Below are 21,123 nucleotides of genomic sequence, written 5' to 3' on the forward strand. Positions count from 1 at the left end.
TAATGTAGTTAGCTGTACTTTACCACAATGAGAATTGTGTATGGGCCATATTTGTTAGATTTTTCAAAATAACTGGTTATATTTAGTGTGTGTTTAAGTATTTCCTTAACTTTTCTGTGTAAAATGAGGATTGAATGTATTTTATTCTCATTGGAAGTGCAAAACTAGAATGTAACATCTCTCTTCTTGATTTCTGTAGAGCAGGTTGTTGCTCTGGATGCCCAAAATATCGTAGCTGTTTCATGTGGAGAAGCTCATACATTAGCACTAAATGACAAGGGCCAGGTGTATGCTTGGGGTCTTGATTCTGATGGACAACTTGGCCTGCTAGGATCAGAGGAATGTATCAGAGTACCCAGGTAACAAAGGTGACCATAAAGAGGTCCTTAATAATCTTTTATAATAAATTTGTTAATCTAAATCATTCTGCTTACTGTGGGCATGTATGAGTTGACACCTAATTATTTCTGCCCTTTGAGTCCTTTAAGAGTTTGGTTCTTGCTTTTAATTTTGATTAAGCTATTGATTGGCTATTTTTTATGTACTCTGTGTTTTCTCCATCATCAATAGAAATTGCATTTATGTTTGTAAAGAAAAGGGATGGGAAATACCTTCTTTTCTCTTAGCGGGTTAAGCTAATTTAAACAACTAATTCTACTATCTTGAATACCCCAGCTATTGTAATATTTATTAAATATTGGTTGGTTACATGTTTTTCTCTAACTTCTTTTTTTAGTCTTTATTGTTAACTGAATATAGAACTTCAACATGCTTAGGGTAAAAAGAATTCAGTTACTTTCCACTTTTTTACATAGCGGTGACCACAATTTATGTTAACCATTAACTCATCATAAAATTATTTCAAAAGTAAAAAAATAATGCCTCAATATTGTAGTCTTACAGATTTGCATAGGGCATAATCATTGTTTTAATATTAAAAACTGTAAGAGCATGAATTATCAGGTAAAAATACAAAGATTTAAAGAAAAGTATTCAATTTCTTTTAGATACATAATACATTAACTTGTACTGATTTTTTAAAATTATACATATTCTAATCTCTTTAAAATCTTTTGTTTTTTCTTCCCAGTGATAGTCATAGGGATAAAAGAAACTTCAGGGAACCAAGGTATTCTTAAACTAATTTTAGATTTATTCCAGGTAGCATTTTTCTACACACTTATGTGCTTTGTTTTTAACATTTTGTTTTGGTTTGAAAACTGATATGTAACTACTAGGATAAGAAAATGGAGCACAGGAACTCTTAATTTGACACTTTGTATTTGCTCTATTAATGAATTATCTGTTGAGACTTTTGGATACATCATATTCACATGTTTTCTTTATTGAGCTTACAACCAAATTCCACAAAACTCCCCAAACAAGTTTTACCTTTTGTTTCTACTGCACTAAACAATTAAATAACAAATACAATTCGTATTATGCTTTTGATATCTCTTGATGGTGCTTTTGGGGGAAAAAATTTCTTTCTTAAGCTAAGCAAGTTGAATTTTTTTAGTCATTTCAATTTTTATTTCTTTCAGAAAGTGGTAATTTGTAACCAGATGGTTACTGGCTAGATAATATAAAGCATTCATAGAAACACAGTGACTTCACATTTGACCTACCCTCTATTGCTTTTATTTTCTCTCACAAGTAAACTATGATTCATGGCAAAGCTTTCTTATTTACCTTATTTTTACTCTACTCATCTCTTAATTCTCATACTTAACATTTCTATTGCTGTTCAATTCCAGTATAAGGGATTTTAGTCAGTAATACAGTGGTGAATAATAAATGGAAAGGTAATTATTTTATTGTATGAAAAACTTTTTGAAGGTTACCAAATAATATATTATCTATTTTTTACTTCACTGTTTTGTGAACCTGGATGGGGACCTAAAAGAGAATTTACTTGAGTACTTTGGTTTAAACGTCTCTGTGTGTGTGTGTGCTAAACATCTATGTTGACGTTAAGGTTCTACTGTGCAACCTTTCAGTTTTCAGAATGTTATGTATTGATCTGGTTTGTTGTAGTGTATACCTAGTTTTTACTGGTCATATCAGGTTTTAAGAGGCAATTTAGTATTTCAGTAGAAATACATTTTTATAAAAGACTGCCAGTAATTATTGTTTTTAATTTCAGCACCAAATCATTTTTTAGATGCAAAACTTTTTTTAGGTAGCTCAGAGATATCAAAAATGTTTGTAAATTTTACATACATTATCAGTAAAGAGATTTCTAAAAATTAGTGTTTATAGATTTTTATAAGCGTAACCAGAAAAGTGAAGATTCACATTGGCCATACTTTTTTAACAAAAAAATCCATTTTTATACCAATCAATAGATGAGTATGTAAATTAAGCAACACTTTAAACTTAAGAATGTGTAATTAATAATACAGTAGGTTTATATTTGAAACAAAGTTTGATAATTAATTTTTTCCTTCTAATTTTATTTGGTTTTGAAGTTACTTCTTCTTGGAAAAAGACTGAATAATTTGAATAGCTTTGGTGACTGTCTAGATTTTTTTTTAATGTAGAATATATATTATACTTTTATATTAAAAAAGTTAAGCCTAATTTTACTATCTTAGTTTAATCTTAGTGGAAATACATAATTTTCCACACAAACCTTCGAAAAACAATTATTGGCAATAAAGTTGTAGTTTATTCTTTAAAGTTCCGCTTCCTGGACATATGCATTAAAAATTATGGCAGGATAGAATAAGATGATTCTTATGAGTACAGCAATTTCTGAACTATACAGACTAATTAAAGGTTTGAATTGTGAGCTTGGTCAAAAATAAAATTTATTTTCTTAATATTTTTAAACATTACAGTTTCTGCCTAATTTTAGCATCTGAAAATTAAGAACATTTTAGATTAAAAAGAAAGAGTATTTCTTAATGGTGAGACTAAATTTTTCAAAATTGAAAAAAAGTTGGTGTAAAGATTTTTCATAAATGACTAGGATAACTAGGAAGTAGAAAATTGTTAGTTATATTTTATTGGGAAAATATTTAATACTTTAGTTCCACAAATTTTTAATTATATAAACTTTTCACTAATTAACATTATTTGTTGGACTTTGGCTTCAGAAACACAACTGGCGATGTCTGGTTTCTGCCTATATTGCCACTATATATTAAGTTGGAAAAATAGAAGAATACAAGAATATACATATTCAACAATTAATATGCTTTGGCAGAGTCCCAAGGGAAGAGTGTATAAATTTTATTTCCAAGTGTGTTAACTGTTTTCTTACAAATTTCAGACTGCTTTCAAGATTCATTCAAGAAATGATTCAGTTATTTATAGTGGATCATTTTAGTAATAGCATAGTCATTTAAAATGTCTGGCATACTCTAAACTTTAGAGAGTTATTTTAAATTTTTAAATTTAGAGAGTTTGCTCTAGATGTCTGAATTTTGATTTTTTTATAGATATGATTAATTAGGAATCTTCATGTTTTGCATGTGTGTGTATATTATATATTTTAATTTATAAATTGTTTTGGTTTATTTTTACTTTTCTGTTATGTCCATTTGAATCCTTCTAAAAATTAAAAACTATTAAATATTTACATTATCTTTTTTACTTGACAAAGGGATTACTTTTGATGAATTCTACAAAATTCTATTTAATTATTTTAATTGTTATCTTTTTAGGAAAAATGAAACATGGGAAACCAATTTGGTAAATTAAATTTTACCATTCATACTAACTTTCTCCTTTTTTTGTTTCGGAAAGCTTAAAGAAAAAATAAAGTGCAAACACCCTCCCTCTCCCATCTTCAGGGTATAAATAAATCTATATGGAGACAAAAAGTGATAATTTTTTCTTTAACGCAGTAATGCCACAGAAGAATATATTTTCTCTGTTGTAGATATAGCTAATGGAATTAGCATTTATGTTATATTGTAAGCCTTAGGATAGTATTTTGGAAAAGAGAATCACTGAGCACAAATTGCTACACAGATTTAGAAGTTTTTTGGCAAATTTTATGACTAACTTAATACTGAAGTCTCCAACACTTTACAAATTGATTTATTCTTTAACAGTGTATTCATTACATACTATTTGCCCGGCACTATGGTGGGTGCTAAGGATTCTTGTGGATGTAAGACACATAGTCTGCCTTCCCAGAGCCTATTGTCTAGTAAAGGAGACAAACATTAAATGAATAGGTACACTCATAATTAATAGCGATAAATGCTGTAAAGGAAAAAACATAGGATGCCATGAGAATATAGTATTTTGAAATGTTTTATTTGTAAAATTGTACTTGACACATGGAATAGTTGTTTTTTTCTTCCAAAATACTTAATATAGTGAACAGACCAATATATGGTGTGCCTAGTATGCATAAGCAGTAACAGTATATGTTTAGTAACTTCAGCACAGTTGTACATGTCCATGTATTTTTAAAATTTTTTTTTATTTAAAAATTTTTTTTATCTTTTATTTTTTTAGAGACAGGGTCTTGCTATGTTGCCCAGGCTGGTCTTGAACTCCTGGCCTCAAGGGATCCTCCTGCCTCAGCCTCCTGAGTAGCTGCCATGTATTTTTTATTCCTTACTCTTTTTGTATTGCTGGTGTTTGATTTTACTATTGCAGAAAAATGGCATTTTGTAACATTTGAAAATTTAAAGGTGCATTGGATCCTCCTAATTTATTGGATTCTGCTAAATTGTAGCAGTACAACTCTCAGGTTTTGTAGTTAAGAACATAAATCCACTAAATAAAAATATTTTTAATACAACAGTATGGAATTAGAGTAACTCTCCTTTTTCCTACTCAAAATTTGATTTGCTGAAGCTGCTTCCCGAAAATCAGGGGTTTCGACACTCTGCTCAGAACTTGTTCCGGACTCTCATATGGCAGAATCAGGTCAGGTGGCAGTATCAGGTAAAGGGAAATAAGAAACATAGTATATTTCCTCCCCCATCCCCCTCCCCCTTTTTCTTCCTTGAAACCATTCAGGACCAACGATAGCATGACTAGGTAAAGGGGAGGTACATAAGATTTTGGGGGTGGTTGATGCACAGTCAATTGATTTTTGTAATGTTTCAAAAATTAGCCTTTAGAATTGCATTGCAGTTAAACTAAAATGAGAAAAGGAGGGAAAAGGAATTACAAAGTATAAGGACAAAACACAAAATGGCAGAAAATAAGCCTTAACACCTTAGTGATCATTATAAATGTGAATTGATTAAATTTCCCTAGTAAAAAAATTGAATGTCACCAATTTAGATGTAAAGCAAAAGGATAGCCTAAAAGTAATAATGTTCCATAATTTGTGAATTGGTAGAACAACGTGATAGGAATCCCTATTGGTTCTTAAGGAACCTAATAAAGGGGAACATACATTAAACTAGGCAAAATAACAGTTTTAGACAAAATTAGATGATGTACATTTGCTTTATAAATGTATTGCCAAGTTTTATACTCTAAGCTAAAGATTTTTAAAAAAGATTTTGATAATAAAACATGTGAATGGTAAGAGTACTCTGAGGAGTACTTAAGGTGTGAGCATAGTTCATTTTGTTTAAATATTGTCTTTCCAAGGTGTTTTCTCATCACACCTTTTACTTTTTCTGATATATATGTGTCTTATTTACTGATTTTAGAATAAACTTTCGGTAAATTTGGCTTGTATGAAAAAAATAGTATGACCTGCCAGATCAATAAAAAAAAACCTACTTGCACATGTTAAGTAGTCAACAAATAGCATTCAGGATCCATTTGTTAAATGGAATTAACAGATCATCCTTATCTCTTCTTGTTTTCTAGAAATATTAAAAGTTTGTCAGATATCCAGATAGTACAGGTTGCTTGTGGTTATTATCATTCACTTGCACTTTCTAAAGGTAAGCGTTGTTTTTATTTTCTTTCCCCTTTCGAGTTTTATTACTTGGAATTTCTTTAAATGAACAGAAAGTTCTCCAACTTTGTTCTTATGTTTCCAAGATTGTCCAGGTTCTTCTTGATTCTTTTCCATATAAATATTAGAATTAGCTTTTCAATTCTCTCTCTCTCTCTCTCTCTCTTTCTCACCTTTACTCTCTCTCTCACACACAAACACACACACACACACACACACACACACACAGAAACTGCTGGGTTTTTTTTTTTATTTTTAAATTAAAAAAATGTTTTTAAAAGTAGAGATGGGGGTCTCACTATGTTGCCCAGGCTGGTCTTGAACTCGCGGACTCAAGCAATCTTCCTGCTTCGACCTCCCAAAGAGCTGGGATTACCATGCTGGGATAGGGATTGTGATTCAAATTTCATTGTCTCTGTAAATCAATTTGAGGAAGACATTTACAATATTGAGTCTTTCAATTCTTACACATGGCACATCTGTCCATTTACTTTGTCTCTTTTTAATTTTTCTCAGTATTTTGTTTTATATGGATTGGTCTTATACATCTTTTATTAGACTTTTCCTTAGGTATTTGATTTTTTTGTTGTTGTGAATGGTGTTATTTTTAATTATTTATTATGTAGATATGAAGTTGATTTTTGTGTGTAATTGTTCATTAAACTGTTAAAAGGTGTTCCTTCATAGCTGGGGAAGATTGTATCCCCAATCTCATTTAATCTCACAGATAAACTTTTTATGAATAAAAATAGAAAAAAAAAGGCTAAACATCAGCTTTGTTTGCATTCCTCTCTTACTGCTTTAACTTAGTCATATGCCAGCTAAAGATTGGAACATGGATTAGTAAAAAACCTGCCATATGTTCATTTTTTCCCATTTAAAAAAAAGTTCCAGTGGCTCCATTATTATTATTATTATTTATTTTAATTCAGTAAGTGTCTGGTGAGCCTACTATGAATAAAACACTAGGCTAGAACTGTAGGGAAATACAGATAAAGTAAGAAAGAGACAGTTTTAGGGACCATTCAGTCCAGGGGAAAAGGCAGATATCCAAACAAAACTGTAGTTTGAGGCAGAAAAAAATACATACTGTTTTGGACAAGGTAAAAGTAAAATGCTTTGAGAATGAAGAAAAAGATGTAATTAGTTCTAATTGATAGAACCAGTAACAATAAGGAGGGGATTGGTATTCGGTGCAAGTCTCGAAAGATAAGCAGAATTTATTAAGAATTGGAGAAATGTTGGGAAGCGGCTAAGGGGATAGTACTAGTAAAGGCATAGATTTAAGAAAGTGATGTATATGAGTATTGGCATGTAGTTTTATGTGGATATTGTGAGGACATGGGAGATATACTTTAGTTGAGGCTGAGGTAAAAATAGAAATCTGTTATAAAGGGTCTTAATGTCATAGTAAGGAATTTGGATTTCGGTAGGTGGTGAGGAACATGACATCTCTATGTATTCTTTGTTGTTGCTTTGTCAACTCCTCTTTTGATATTTTGGTATGTAGATCTAACATAAATTTAAACCTAAAGATTTTACTGAGGGGTTTTCCATCTTAACCTGTTTTTTTTTTTTTTTTTTTTTTTGGCTTTGTTCAGCTTTATGCTTTAGGCAAAATCTTATTCATTTAACATACATTTTTTTGAGTACTTAGTAGGAACTGGGCACACTATAGTATACAGTGGTGTATACTTACTATTATACTTACTAGCCCTCATGATACGGTCACACAGATAATGATATAATTATATACTGCGACAATGATTGTAAAGAAAAAGTTTAGGGTATTTAGAACATATATCAGGGGACCAGACTTAATCTGAGGGATCAGGGAAGGAAGGCTCCTGCTGGGATAGTAGAAGGAACTGGACAAGGATAAGGAGAAGGTATAGGCTGAGGGAACAGGAAGTGTGTGTGAAGTGTTCTTTGGAGAATGTAAAGGAAGGCAAGTATGGTGAGTGAGGGAAGAGGCTGGTATGAAAAGAAACTGGAAACATAATAGGTCACACAGAGCCTTACAGGCCTTGTTAAAAGTGTTTATCCCAAGAGCAAATGAGAATTTTTTTTTTCAGATAAGCAACATTATCAAATAGGCATTTTTATAATATCTCTGCATATATGCAAATATCTGCTTATATGTGCATAGAACATTTCTGGAAGGACTTATTAGTAGTTGGTAAGACTGGTTGGTTGTCTCTTGGAAGAGGAACCAGGGATCTAATTTTTTTGTAAAAAGTATGTACTATTTTGTAGTATGAATTTTCAAAAATCAGTTATTAGTGTGTATCAATTATTTAGTGTCACTTGTTGGTTTAATGAAAAGATGTCTAAAGTTGCGAAGTAGGATGGCAATGGTGGAGCAAAAGTGACAGGCAGGGAGAATGATTATGGGAACCAGGTAAGATAGTGAGGAATGGACCTATCTGCCATATTTTTCTTCAGAAAGAAAACTATATATAACTCAGCGGTAGATGATGGATTGGATGTGTATGAGGCAAAAGAGGAGTGGGGTATTAAGGAAGACTCCCTAGGTTTATAACTTGTGCTTCTGAATCAGTTATGATGTCATTTACCAAAATGGGGAACTATGGAAAGAGGTCAAGGTATGCGAATTAGGGTGGGGTCATGAATTCGGCTTTGGGAATGCCTTTGAAATATTCCAAGTGTTGATGTCAGGTAAACAATGGGTTACATGGGTTTATTGCTCAGGAGAGGTCTGGGCTAGTGATAAAATTTTGAATGTGATCAGCATATACTTGCTAACTGAAGCCTTGAGCTTGGTTGAGTGCTTCTTGGGAGAAAGTATAGAATAAAAGTAAGACTTTAGGAATATTAGAAAGAGACAGTCTTTTGTTGAAGAGTATAAAGAAATGAGATTGCTCCTAGTCATGTGACTCACATATTCATTAGTGTAGTCAGTCAAACTTAAAGTGTACTAATACAGAATATTCTTCTAGGTAGTATTATATTTTCATACAGAAATAATTGCTAAAAAGAGAAATATGTATTTTCATCTGATGAGAGGAAGAATGTCCCAAATTAATAGATGATCTTCAAATGAAATTTATAATTGCATGTGAGAAAAGTAATTTTTTTATTTTTGTTTTACAGCAAGTGAAGTCTTCTGTTGGGGACAGAATAAATATGGCCAATTGGGTTTAGGCATTGACTGTAAAAAGCAGACTTCGCCACAGCTGATTAAGTCTTTGCTTGGAATCCCTTTCATGCAAGTTGCAGCTGGAGGAGCCCATAGTTTTGTCCTTACCCTTTCTGGAGCTATCTTTGGATGGGGACGCAACAAATTTGGTCAGCTAGGTCTCAATGATGAAAATGGTAGGTTCTTATTATTTGTAGTTTAAATGTACTTTTAAAAAAGAGATGGTCTTTTGAGATGTATCAGTGATTCTTAGTGTCAGAGAGAAATGTATCCAAATCTTCCCTGGTATAGAGGTGAGGGTGAGATGTTAATTTAAAAATTCCATTTGATAATCATTTTTTTGGGGTAGTGGAAGGCTAAAAAATATCCTGTCATTGGCCAGGCATGGTGGCTCACACCTGTAATCCTAGCACTTTGGGAGGCCGAGGCGGGAGGATGGCTTGAGGTCAGGAGTTCGAGACCAGCCTGAGCAAGAGTGAGACCCCATCTCTACTAAAAAATAGAAAGAAAGTAACTGGACAAATAAAAATACATAGAAAAAATTAGCCGGGCATGGTGGCACATGCCTGTAGTCCCAGCTACTTGGGAGGCTGAGGCAGTAGGATTGCTTGAGCCCAGGAGTTTGAGGTTGCTGTGAGCTAGGCTGATGCCATGGCACTCTAGCCCTGGGCAACAGAGTGAGACTCTGTCTCAAAAAAAAAAAAAAAATCTTATAAAATAAACTATAAAAAGTTTATCTGGACAAAATCTTTATTGTTGGATGTTTGTTAAAAGATAGTTGAAAAACATTTCTTAAAATTGGTGATAAAAGTTTTTCCATTACTGGCCACCATCAGTGGAAAGAAGCTATAAAATTATTCTGGGGAAGTAACACGAACTGTTAATCTATTTGAGTTTTTCAAGAAAATATTTAACTGATTTGGGTTGTTAAATTAATCTTTGGGCTTCACTGTTAACACTGATGCTGGTTAGTATCTTGGAAATAAACATCTTGACTTTGAAAAAATTATAACTACTTGAAATAAGTTGGGATCTTAGAACTGGTTTTTCATAACTACATTAGGTTGAATGCCAATACTTGACCTACAAAAACTAATTTCATAAAGTTTGGCATAATTGTAATGACTGAAATGGACAAAAGTGAGTTGTTGATCTAGTAACAACTAGTAATAATCAACAGATAATATTCTCAGAAAGAATTAAAGAATACTTTGTTCTGCATAAGAAAAATATGTCAGATTAGGACATTATATATCTTTTCTGGTACAAAATAGCAGAAAGTATAATTTTCAGGCTTTTGCTAGGATCCTGTGAGCATAATTATCATGAGGCAAATATAAAGAATGATGTGTATATATGGAAAATTAGAAGCAGTTGAATAGTTTTGCAGTACCTTGATTGCTGAGTCTTGTGTAGATTGGCATATTGGCTGTTTAACACTTAACTCTATTTTTAAATTCCTCAGTATCACAGTAGCATGGATAGATAGACCTGGGAACTCAATTAAGTAGGCTTGTACTGCAAAATCATTGGATCATAGTTACAATTATTTAGTCATCACTGTCTACTGAGCTTTGGAAGCTGTAGAGAAAACCCGTTTTATAAGCGTTTTTATTATGAAAATACTGTTAACATCTCTTGTTGGAATTTTCAGATAGATATGTTCCTAATTTACTAAAGTCACTAAGATCTCAGAAAATAGTTTATATTTGTTGTGGAGAAGATCATACTGCTGCGCTAACCAAGGTATTGTACTTCTAAAACTTCTTTATTATTACTCATAATCTTTTGTAATGAGTGTTTTTGTGATATTTATATTAAAATGTGTTATTAGTGTTTCAAAAACAATTTATCTTGAAAAAAAGACCTAGATTATTATTCATTCTTGAAAATAACCCTAATTTTCAACTTTGCTTTCTGTTATAAAATGTGAATTATGATATAGTATTACATGTGATAATATTGTTTAGTTTCTCAGCTTCATACAAAATACTGGTTAAATAATATTTTGAATAAACTGATTCCATTTTAGTTCATCAAGCTTGCCATGCTGTATCAAACCGATTTGTATCATATAGCTCTGCCTAATTTGAATTTAGCTTCCATTTGGCTTATAAATATTTCATAACAAGTATTAGAGGAGATTGAATCTGTTATTCATAGGCCAGGTATTGTGCAAGGAATTACAGTCAGCTTTCATCACAGTCGTGTCAATGGCTTTAACTCTGACCTCTCCTTTTCTTGGGTAATTGCCAATTCAGTATCAGTATTGCTTAGTCTCTAGGGACTGTAAGTTAACTGAAAATGAAAGCATTCAACTAACCCTACTGGATAATTATTTATTGTAGTCATTTTAATATAAAGAAACTGGCAGGTTTTTCATTGGCCAAATTAGAAATTAATGTTTTTATTTCTATGTCTTTCTTTGTCCTATGTAGGAGATAAAATTGATAAAAAGAAATGAACTTCTAAGCAGACTTAAAAGTTCTGCATTCTTCTCCCATGCTGGGAATGTTAGCATGACAAGAATTATTTAATAGTCACTGTCACATATAGTGAACTCGGCCGGGCGCGGTGGCTCACGCCTGTAATCCTAGCACTCTGGGAGGCCGAGGTGGGCGGATCGTTTGAGCTCAGGAGTTCGAGACCAGCTTGAGCAAGAGCGAGACCCCATCTCTACTAAAAATAGAAAGAAATTATATGGACAACTAAAAATATATATAGAAAAAATTAGCCGGGCATGGTGGTGCATGCCTGTAGTCCCAGCTACTCGGGAGGCTGAGACAGGAGGATCCCTTGAGCTCAGGAGTTTGAGGTTGCTGTGAGCTAGGCTGATGCCACGGCACTCACTCTAGCCTGGGCAACAGAGAGAGACTCTGTCTCAAAAAAAACAAAAAAACATATAGTGAACTCAAAGCACTTTAAAAAATATAATGACCAATTATAAAAGTTAATATTAAAATATCTTATATTGTCTTTTAATAAAGAAGTTTGGCTACGCATGCCAATCGTAAATTATTATACCATATTTTGTTGAATTTAGCATTAACATTACAGATGTAATCACTGAAGTCTTATTTGGCACGTTTTAAATTTTAGTCATTCTTGTCTGTCATTGGTATTTGGAAGAAATAAGGCTACGTAGAAATAATAGTAAAAATATTTTATATCAAAATATAAAAGATATTTTGTGTGGTATCATTCCAGAAACTAATTTTGTGGTAGAAAGACTCACAATGCTTTCCAAATTCAGCCTTTCAAATAACTACTCATCTTAATGTCCCAGGATACGTAATTATTTGTATCTATTGAGTTTTTGAAAGTGCTCATTCTGCTAATTTTCTTTATTCCCCTCTCAGAAGATAGTAGCTGACGATATTTTTTTCCACTGGAATTTTTGATGTACGTTATTTTTTTTTTTTTTTTTTTTTTTTGGTTGAGACAGAGTCTCACTTTGTTGCCCAGGCTAGAGTGAGTGCCGTGGCGTCAGCTTAGCTCACAGCAACCTCAAACTCCTGGGCTCAAGCGATCCTACTGCCTCAGCCTCCCGAGTAGCTGGGACTACAGGCATGCGCCACTATGCCCGGCTAATTTTTTCTATATAGATTTTTTTAGGTGTCCATATAATGTCTTTCTATTTTTAGTAGAGACGGGGTCTCGCTCAGGGTGGTCTCGAACTCCTGACCTTGAGCAATCCACCCGCCTCGGCCTCCCAGAGTGCTAGGATTACAGGCGTGAGCCACCGCGCCCGGCCCCTATGTACGTTATTTTTAACTAAATCAGATAGTTTTAAGTATCCGTGAAGTAAAATATTTTACTTTCTCCTGATTTAAGTCAAAATATATATATTCCATATCCATATATCTTTTGCTTTTCTGGAAGAATTTCTTGTAAATAGATTAAGATTGCTTTATGAAGCAGTTTTCTTGTGCAAAACCTACATTAGGAAAACTGCATTAAGGAAACTCCATTAGGGAAGATTTAAAAACTGACTTTTAAAAACAGAATAAATGGAAAGACATGCCATGTTAATGGATATGCAGATACCTCCATAAAGATGTCACATTTTTTTCAAGTTATTTATAAATTTATTATGTAAATCACATTTAGAGATAACTTTTGACTTAGCAATCCTACTTTTAAGAATCTACACCCAAAATACGAAACTAAGTATGCACAATTTATTGTGGCGTTATTTTAATAATGATGAAATCCAAATGTCTATTGAGTATGAGCTTAGTTGAATAAATTGTGGTACATCCATGCAATGGAGTATAGTGAACTATAAAACAGAATGAAGGAGATCTCTATTTTATGCTATAGAATGATCTCCAGGATATATTGCTAAGTAAAAAGAGCAAGGTGTAGAATAGCTGGCTTGTGTGTGTGTAAGAAAGGGAGTAAAATATAAACATATTGCATGTTGTTTATATTTTTTAAAATAGAAGAATAAATTTAAAATTAATAGCTAAAACAAATGTACCTTGCCTTACAGTATTGATTTTGGAATCCAGAAATGGTTATGTATAATTAAATTTTATATGAAGTATATAAATTATACATAAAAGTTATATATATTAATCTTTAAAAATTGAAAAACAAGTTAGTGGCACAACTACACAAACAAGAATTATTTTAGGTGATTTTAAAATATAGTATTTCTCTGTACATTATCACTAAGGGGAAATACGCTAAGGATAAACCGAATCCACAAAGAATTCTTAAGCTGCATTCTGTGGTTGTATTGTTACTGTCTTTTCCCATGTTACATCTGTAGGATAAAGCAAATAAGTATTATTTTACTATCATTAGAAATAGGATAGGATAAATATATATATATATATATATATATCTCCCATATATAAGATATAGCAAGTAAGTAGTTATTTTACCATCATTAGAAACTATGATTTTCAGCTTTAAGAGAAAAGAGATAGGTATAAAATTATAGGAGTTAAGTTAAAAATTCTGTGATCTTTAATTTGAATCACAAGTATTAGTATGAATTCTTAATTTATTTTTCTCCTTCTAAAAATATGTTGTTTTTGTTTTGTTTTTGACATTGTCATTGAACGGGTCCCAGAAGTAATGAACCATTGCAATCTAGATTCAGTGAGCATCCCTTGATTGCTGTAGATTCTCCATTTAAAGGAACCAGGGCTGCTTGCAGAAGAATCTTGATTCCATGTCTGGGGCAAAAAAAATGTATTAAGAATACCTTTGGGCATTTTGTGGTACAGAAAAGCAAAGATTACTAGGGTCCTGTCAGAAGGACAATTTGAAAGAACTTTCACTGGGTATCAAAAAGAAATAATGACTGCGACAAATGGAAATACATCAAATGTATAAAAATCCATGAGTTTGTATTGATCTTCCTCTCCCCCTAGATCAATACAAACAATTTATTGCTTACTTTTGGAAGTTGTTAGGACAGCTCATTTTTTTTAAAATTGTTAAATAATGAGACAGAATTAAGCATTTATCCTGCCATTCATTTGCAAGTTGTATTTCAGGATAATTTAATAGTTGATGAGTTAAGTTCTTTATAGAAGATTTTCAGCTCATAAATCTAGAAGAAATAATAAAATTAGAAAATCACAATTTTATGCTCCCCGATGAAATAATGGATCTAGGAAAAAAACATTAAGCTTAATGGGGATGGATTAGACTGATTACTTTGACCTACTTATTTGTTTTTAACTTCACGGACAAGACACATGCTTTGTGACATGATGCAGAAAAACAATCCAGGAAAATTTAATCATGGCCTGGATTGTGGGTATGTATTTGTATCTGTTAGAGTTATATGCTGTTAAAGATATATACACATTTATGGGTGAAATAATTTGATGACCATAGTTTGCTTTAAATTACTGCAGTGCTTTTTTCCTCCAACAAAGAAGGGTAGTGCCTTAATGAAACAAAATAACCAGTGCTTTCCCAGTTATTGAAACTGAGTGATGGTTATATGATGATTTACTACCATTTTATCTTTACTTTTGTGTATTTGTTTGAAATTTTCTGTAAGTTTTGAAAAGAAAAATCAGTTTTCTTATACAGCAATATATATAAGAACTTAATGTTATCAAATAATGTAAACAGGATACAGAATTGCATATGTAGCTATAACTATGACGAAAAGCTGTTGAACTTGAAAATACTAATTGTGGTTGTGTTAAGTTGTCATGGATTTTTAAAAAATATGTAACCTCTAATTCAGTTATGTGTTTATAAAACGTAAAATTTTTTGCTGTGTTACAGCAGTTATATTCTAAAAACTGCTATATTTGTACACTTGGCTTACATGTACTCTTTGTAGAGCATTTATATTCAAAGCATAGCTAGCTTGAAAACTGAAGACAATACCATTTTCAGGTTTTGTGAGATTTTATAAATGTATACTTGGAATTCAACAGGAGAGTGTAATGATAATGAAAGGCAATGAAAATAAATAAGTATTAGTATCTCTTTAATGATGATTTCAACTAAATATTTTGTAATGGTTAAAACATCATTAAATACTTTAAGAATATATGAAAATACTTAGTGTTTAACCTGGAATTCTTAGTTTTAAGGTATTTTATTTTGAAAGAGTCACCTATCATCTGTTGAGTTATGAAGACAATAGAAGAGAAAAAATTGAGTCCATATTAAAGATTAATTTATTTTACTGGACATCAGTTGTTTTCTTTTATCAGTCCTTCTGATATTAAGGGGTTTTGTCTTTTTTTAGGAAGGTGGAGTGTTTACTTTTGGAGCTGGAGGGTATGGTCAGCTGGGTCACAACTCTACCAGTCATGAAATAAACCCAAGGAAAGTTTTTGAACTCATGGGAAGCATTGTTACTCAGATTGCTTGTGGAAGGTAAGCTATTATATAAAGAGCATTTTGGTTTGTATGCTATAATCGATTAGGGGTTGTTTAATGAATTGTTTTAGGGATCTAATAATCTTAGGTGCAATATTCTTCCCAGATTGATTTGCTTTTGAGGAGTCATCGTGGCAGGGGAAACATCTTTTATACTGATTATTTTACCTATCTCTACTTGAAACATTTAGCTGAGGCAGGATGTTAATAATGTAATACTGTATTTGTTGTATTTGGCATCACATTTGAAAGGGAAACTATAGATCCTCTTTTTTTCTACCTTTTTTCCTTAAGAGATGAGGAAATTGACCAGTTATTAAGACAAAATTAGTTAGTGGTAAAAGTTTAATTGGTATACTGATCTCCTGAGTCTCAGTTCTTGGGAGTAAATAGCAGAATCTTTGAAATTGAGCTTCATCTTTGGGGATACTACATTGAGGAGACTCCTAAGTAGCAAAATGTACCTTTCTCGACCACTTAATTTTGACCACTTAGCTTAATGTTTTCCCACCTTGTATGTATCCCTATGTGATCTAGTTTAGTTTTGGCAACTATTAGTTTCAAACATATAAAATCACACTGTAGGTTTTCTTCAGTGACTCATTTTTTCCTCTTAACATGCTTGTATGATTTTTGTGTAGTTAGGGTTCTCAATCATTAAGTCTCATTATTGTGTTTTATTCAATTTTATGCATATATGATTTATTCATTCTGTTGCTGATGGACATTTGGGTGTTTCTGGTTTTTGGCTATTACATATAATGTTGCTTTGTAAAACATGAACCCTTGGAAAAAAAGAAAAAGAAACAAAAACAAGTAATGTTGCTTTGAACATTTATTATATGGTATACATAAACCTTCATATACATCTAGAATTAAATTGCTAGGTTACTTAATTTGAATTTTGTATGTTAAGCTGTATTTTCCAGGTTGGTTTTATGAGTTTACATTCCCATTAGGAGTGCATGAGAATTCCCAGTGCTCCATGTCCTTGTCACCATTTGGTATTGTCAGACTTCTAAATTTTTGCTCATCTCTTGGATATTTATTATTACTTCATCATAATTATAATCTGCATCTCCATGATTCACTTGAATACCTTTTCATATGTTTATTGGCCATTTACATTTCCCTGGGATATAAAAAATTGATTTATAGTAGTTTTTAATGTACTGTGGTTACAAGTTGATAATGTATTGTTTCCCAATAAAGGGGTAAAAGTTCTTTATTGGGAATATGTTTTGCAGATGTCTTCCCATTCTTTGTTTTGTCATTTTCATTGTTGTCTTCTGATGAACAAAAGTTTTAAGTTTTAATGCAGTTGAATTTATCAATCTTTTACCTATGGTTAGGGCCATTTATTTCTTAAGAAATCTTTTCCTACCTGAAAACTTAAAGGCAATTCATCTCCTTTCTCTTCAGAAACTCATAGTTTTGCTTTTTACATGAAGATCTATAAGCTCTCTAAAGTTGATTTTTTTTGGGAGGAGGAGGTATAATCTTAAGAAATCAAATTTTTTTTATATGAAACATGAATAGTCAACTACCCTAGCACCATTTAAACAAAATTTTTTTGTGGTAAAATGTATACAAGTTTACCATTTTAACTATTTTTAAGTGTACAGTCAGTAGTATTAAGTACATTCATATTGTTGTCAAACTGTCACCACTCTTTAGCTCTACAACTACTTTCTTTCATCTTGCAAAATTGAAACTCTATACCCATTAAGCAGTAACTCCTCATTCTCCCTCACTCCCTCACTCCTGGCAACCACAATTCTACTTTCTGTCTATATGAATTTGACTACTCTAGATACTTCATATAAGTGGAATCTTAGAGCATTTGTCTTTTTGTGACTGGCTTATTTCACTCTAGATAGTGTCCTCAAGGTTCATCCATATTATATCTATCATATGTTAGAATTTCCTTCCTTTTTAAGGCTGAATAGTATTCCATTGTATGTATATACTATATTTTGCTTATCCATTCATCTGTCAGCGGATACTTAGGTTGCTTCTATGTTTTAGCTATTGTGAACATTGCTGCTATGAACATGGGTTAAAAATGCCTTCAGTTCTTTTGAGTGTATACCCAGAAGTGGAATTTGTGGATCATATGGTAATTCTATTTTTGATTTTCTTAAGAACTGCCATACTGTTTTCCATAGTGGCGACACTTTTTTTCCTCAGCACTGCAGAAGGGTTTCAATTTCTCTACATCCTTGCCAACACTTGTTATTTTCTGTTTTTTTTACTGTTTGTTTTGAAAATATCCATTCTAATAGGTGTAAGGTGGTACCCCATTGTGGTTTTCATTTGCATTTCCTAATGATTAGTGATGTTGAGCTTTTTTCACGTTTATTGACCATTTGTACATCTTTGGGGAAATATCTGTTTAAGTCCTTTGCCCATCCTAGAATCTGATTGTTGTTGTTGCTTTCTAGGAATTCTCAATATATTCTGGATATTAATCCCTTATCAGATGATACATGATTTGCAGATATTGTCTTCCATTCTGTGGGTTGCCTTTGTATTCTGTTGTTAGTGTCTTTTGGTGCACAAAAGTTTTAAATTTTCATTAAGTCCAATTTGTCTATTTTTTTCTTTTTTTGGCTGTGCCTTTGGTGTCATATCCAAAAAATTGCCAAATCCAATGTCAGGAAGCTTTCCCCTGTTTTCTTCTGTGAGTTTTATAGTTTTAGTTTTTACATGTAGGTCTTTGATCTATTTTGAGTTAATTTTTATATATGATATAAGAGTCTAGCTCTATTCTTTTGCATTTGGCTCTCCAGTTTTCTCAGCACTATTGGTTGAAAAGACTCTTTTCCCTCCATTGAATCGTCCAAACACAATTGTTAAAAATCATATGCAGCATTCCTTTATAGAACTGGAACAAGACAAGGATGCTCACTATCACCACTTCTATTCAACATAATGCTGGAAGTCCTAACCAGAGCAATCGGACAAGAGAAGGAAATCAAGGGTATCCAAATGGGGAAAGAAGAGGTCAAACTATTGATCTTTGCTGACAATATGGTTTTTTTTTTTTTTTTTTTTATTTTATTTTTTTGAGACAGAGTCTCACTCTGTTGCCCAGGCTAGAGTGAGTGCCGTGGCGTTAGCCTAGCTCACAGCAACCTCAAACTCCTGAGCTCAAGCGATCCTCCTGTCTCAGCCTCCCGAGTAGCTGGGACTACAGGCATGCACCACCATGCCCGGCTAATTTTTTCTATATATATTTTTAGCTATGCATATAATTTCTTTCTATTTTTAGTAGAGATGGGGTCTTGCTCTTGCTCAGGCTGGTCTCGAACTCCTGAGCTCAAACAATCCGCCCACCTCGGCCTCCCAGAGTGCTAGGATTACAGGCGTGAGCCACCGCGCCCGGCCGACAATATGGTTTTATATCTAGAAAATCCCAAAGACTCAACCAAGAGACTCCTGGAATTAATAAATTCAGCAAAGTCTCAGGCTACAAAATCAGTGTACACAAATCAGTAGCTTTCATGTATGCCGATAACAGTCAAGCTGAGAATCAAATCAAAGATGCAATACCTTTCATGATAGCAACAAAGAAAATAAAATACCTCGGAAAATATTTAAGGTGGTGAAAGACCTCTATAGGGAGAACTACAAAACTCTGAGGAAAGAAATTGCAGAGGATGTAAACAGATGGAAAAACATATCATGCTCATGAATCCGCAGAATCAACATTGGTAAAATGTCTGTAGTACCCAAAGTGATTTACAGATTCAATGCAATCCCCATTAAAATACCAACATTATTTTTTGCAGACCTAGAAAAAATAATTCCATGCCTCATATGGAACCAGAAAAGACCCCGAATGAATAGCTAATTCGTCCTTATGTAATAAGAACAAATCAGGAAGCATCACTTTACTAGACTTCAAGCTATACTACAAGGCTATAATAACCAAAACAGCTTGGTACTGGCACAAAAACCAGAGACATAGATCTATGGATCAGAACAGAGAACTCATATATGAATCCATCCTCATATTGCCCTTTGATCTTTGGCAAAGCAGACAAAAACATACACTGGGGTAAAGAATCAATATATGGTCCTGGGAAAATTGGGTGACCACATACAGAAGGCTGAAACAAGCACCTGCACCTCTCGCCACTCATAAAAATTAATTCATGATGGATAACAGACTTAGACCTAAGGGACAAAACTATAACAGCTTGAGATGTTGGTAGAACTTGTCATTAAAGCCATCTTGGCCTGGCTTTTTTTTTTTTTTTTTTAGAATTTTTAACACATTATTTAGTTTCTTTAATGGCTATAAGGTAGCTTTTATTTTCATGAGTCAATTATGTAGAAATTAAATTTTTCATAGTTTTTACATTTTGCCTAATTTTAAACTTGTTGACATAAAATTTACAATGTCTGTATCGGTCTCTTGTGTACAACATGTCAGTGACATGTAATAGTAAATATTTATTTCTTACTCTATAGTTCAGTTAAAGTGATTCTTCCTCAGGCCTTAGGTTAGCTGGAGTGGCTCTTACTTGGGCTACAAGTTAACTGGGACATTTCTATTTCAAGCTGCCTGTTCATTGAGGTGGCTTTGCCCAGGCTGTGTTTCAGCTGGGTTGACTTGTTACATGTTTCATTCTTGGGCCCATTCCAGAGAAGCAGTGGGCTGCTCTGGGTATTTTATTCTCTTGATGATGGCAAATGCACAAGAAGTCAAACTCAACTGCACAGTACATCTCAAGCTTCTACTTGTATCACATGCACTGAAATCTTATACACCAAAAGCAACTTACATGGCCAAAGTTAAGGTATAGGGAATATATTCTGCTTAACCATCAGGCCATGATAGGAATGTGCATGCTTAGTACTACAGGGTAGTAAATTTAGATCATTTTTTAGGTGAAATATTTTATTAGTCTCTTGTGAAATATAAATTATTTAATGTTATCCAATTTTGTAATTCTTTTTTTTTTTTTTTTTTTTTTTTTTTGAGACAGAGTCTCACTTTGTTGCCCGGGCTAGAGTGAGTGCCGTGGCGTCAGCCTAGCTCACAGCAACCTCAAACTCCTGGGCTTAAGCGATCCTACTGCCTCAGCCTCCCGAGTAGCTGGGACTACAGGCATGCGCCACCATGCCCGGCTAATTTTTTCTATATATATTTTAGTTGGCCAGATAATTTCTTTCTATTTTTTTTAGTAGAGACGGGGTC

At 32.8% G+C, this 21,123-nt stretch overlaps 1 protein-coding gene across 4 annotated transcripts in view; it reads left to right on the forward strand.

The window, feature by feature from the left end:
- Window positions 1-21,123, forward strand: part of HERC4 (HECT and RLD domain containing E3 ubiquitin protein ligase 4) — a 117,916-nt gene that overhangs the window by 25,149 nt on the left and 71,644 nt on the right. For 3 of the 4 annotated variants that reach the window (XM_069460993.1, XM_069460992.1, XM_069460994.1), the window contains exons 4-8: window positions 200-359; window positions 5,797-5,873; window positions 9,002-9,223; window positions 10,702-10,793; window positions 15,781-15,911. In XM_069460993.1, coding sequence (XP_069317094.1) covers window positions 200-359; window positions 5,797-5,873; window positions 9,002-9,223; window positions 10,702-10,793; window positions 15,781-15,911 — 682 coding nt within the window. Of the gene's footprint in view, window positions 1-199; window positions 360-5,796; window positions 5,874-9,001; window positions 9,224-10,701; window positions 10,794-15,780; window positions 15,912-21,123 lie in introns of those variants that run through there. The other variant, XM_069460995.1, reaches the window with a different exon arrangement.

Source organism: Eulemur rufifrons, chromosome 28 (assembly GCF_041146395.1).
Source record: "Eulemur rufifrons isolate Redbay chromosome 28, OSU_ERuf_1, whole genome shotgun sequence".
NCBI classification, from domain to species: Eukaryota; Metazoa; Chordata; class Mammalia; order Primates; family Lemuridae; genus Eulemur; species Eulemur rufifrons.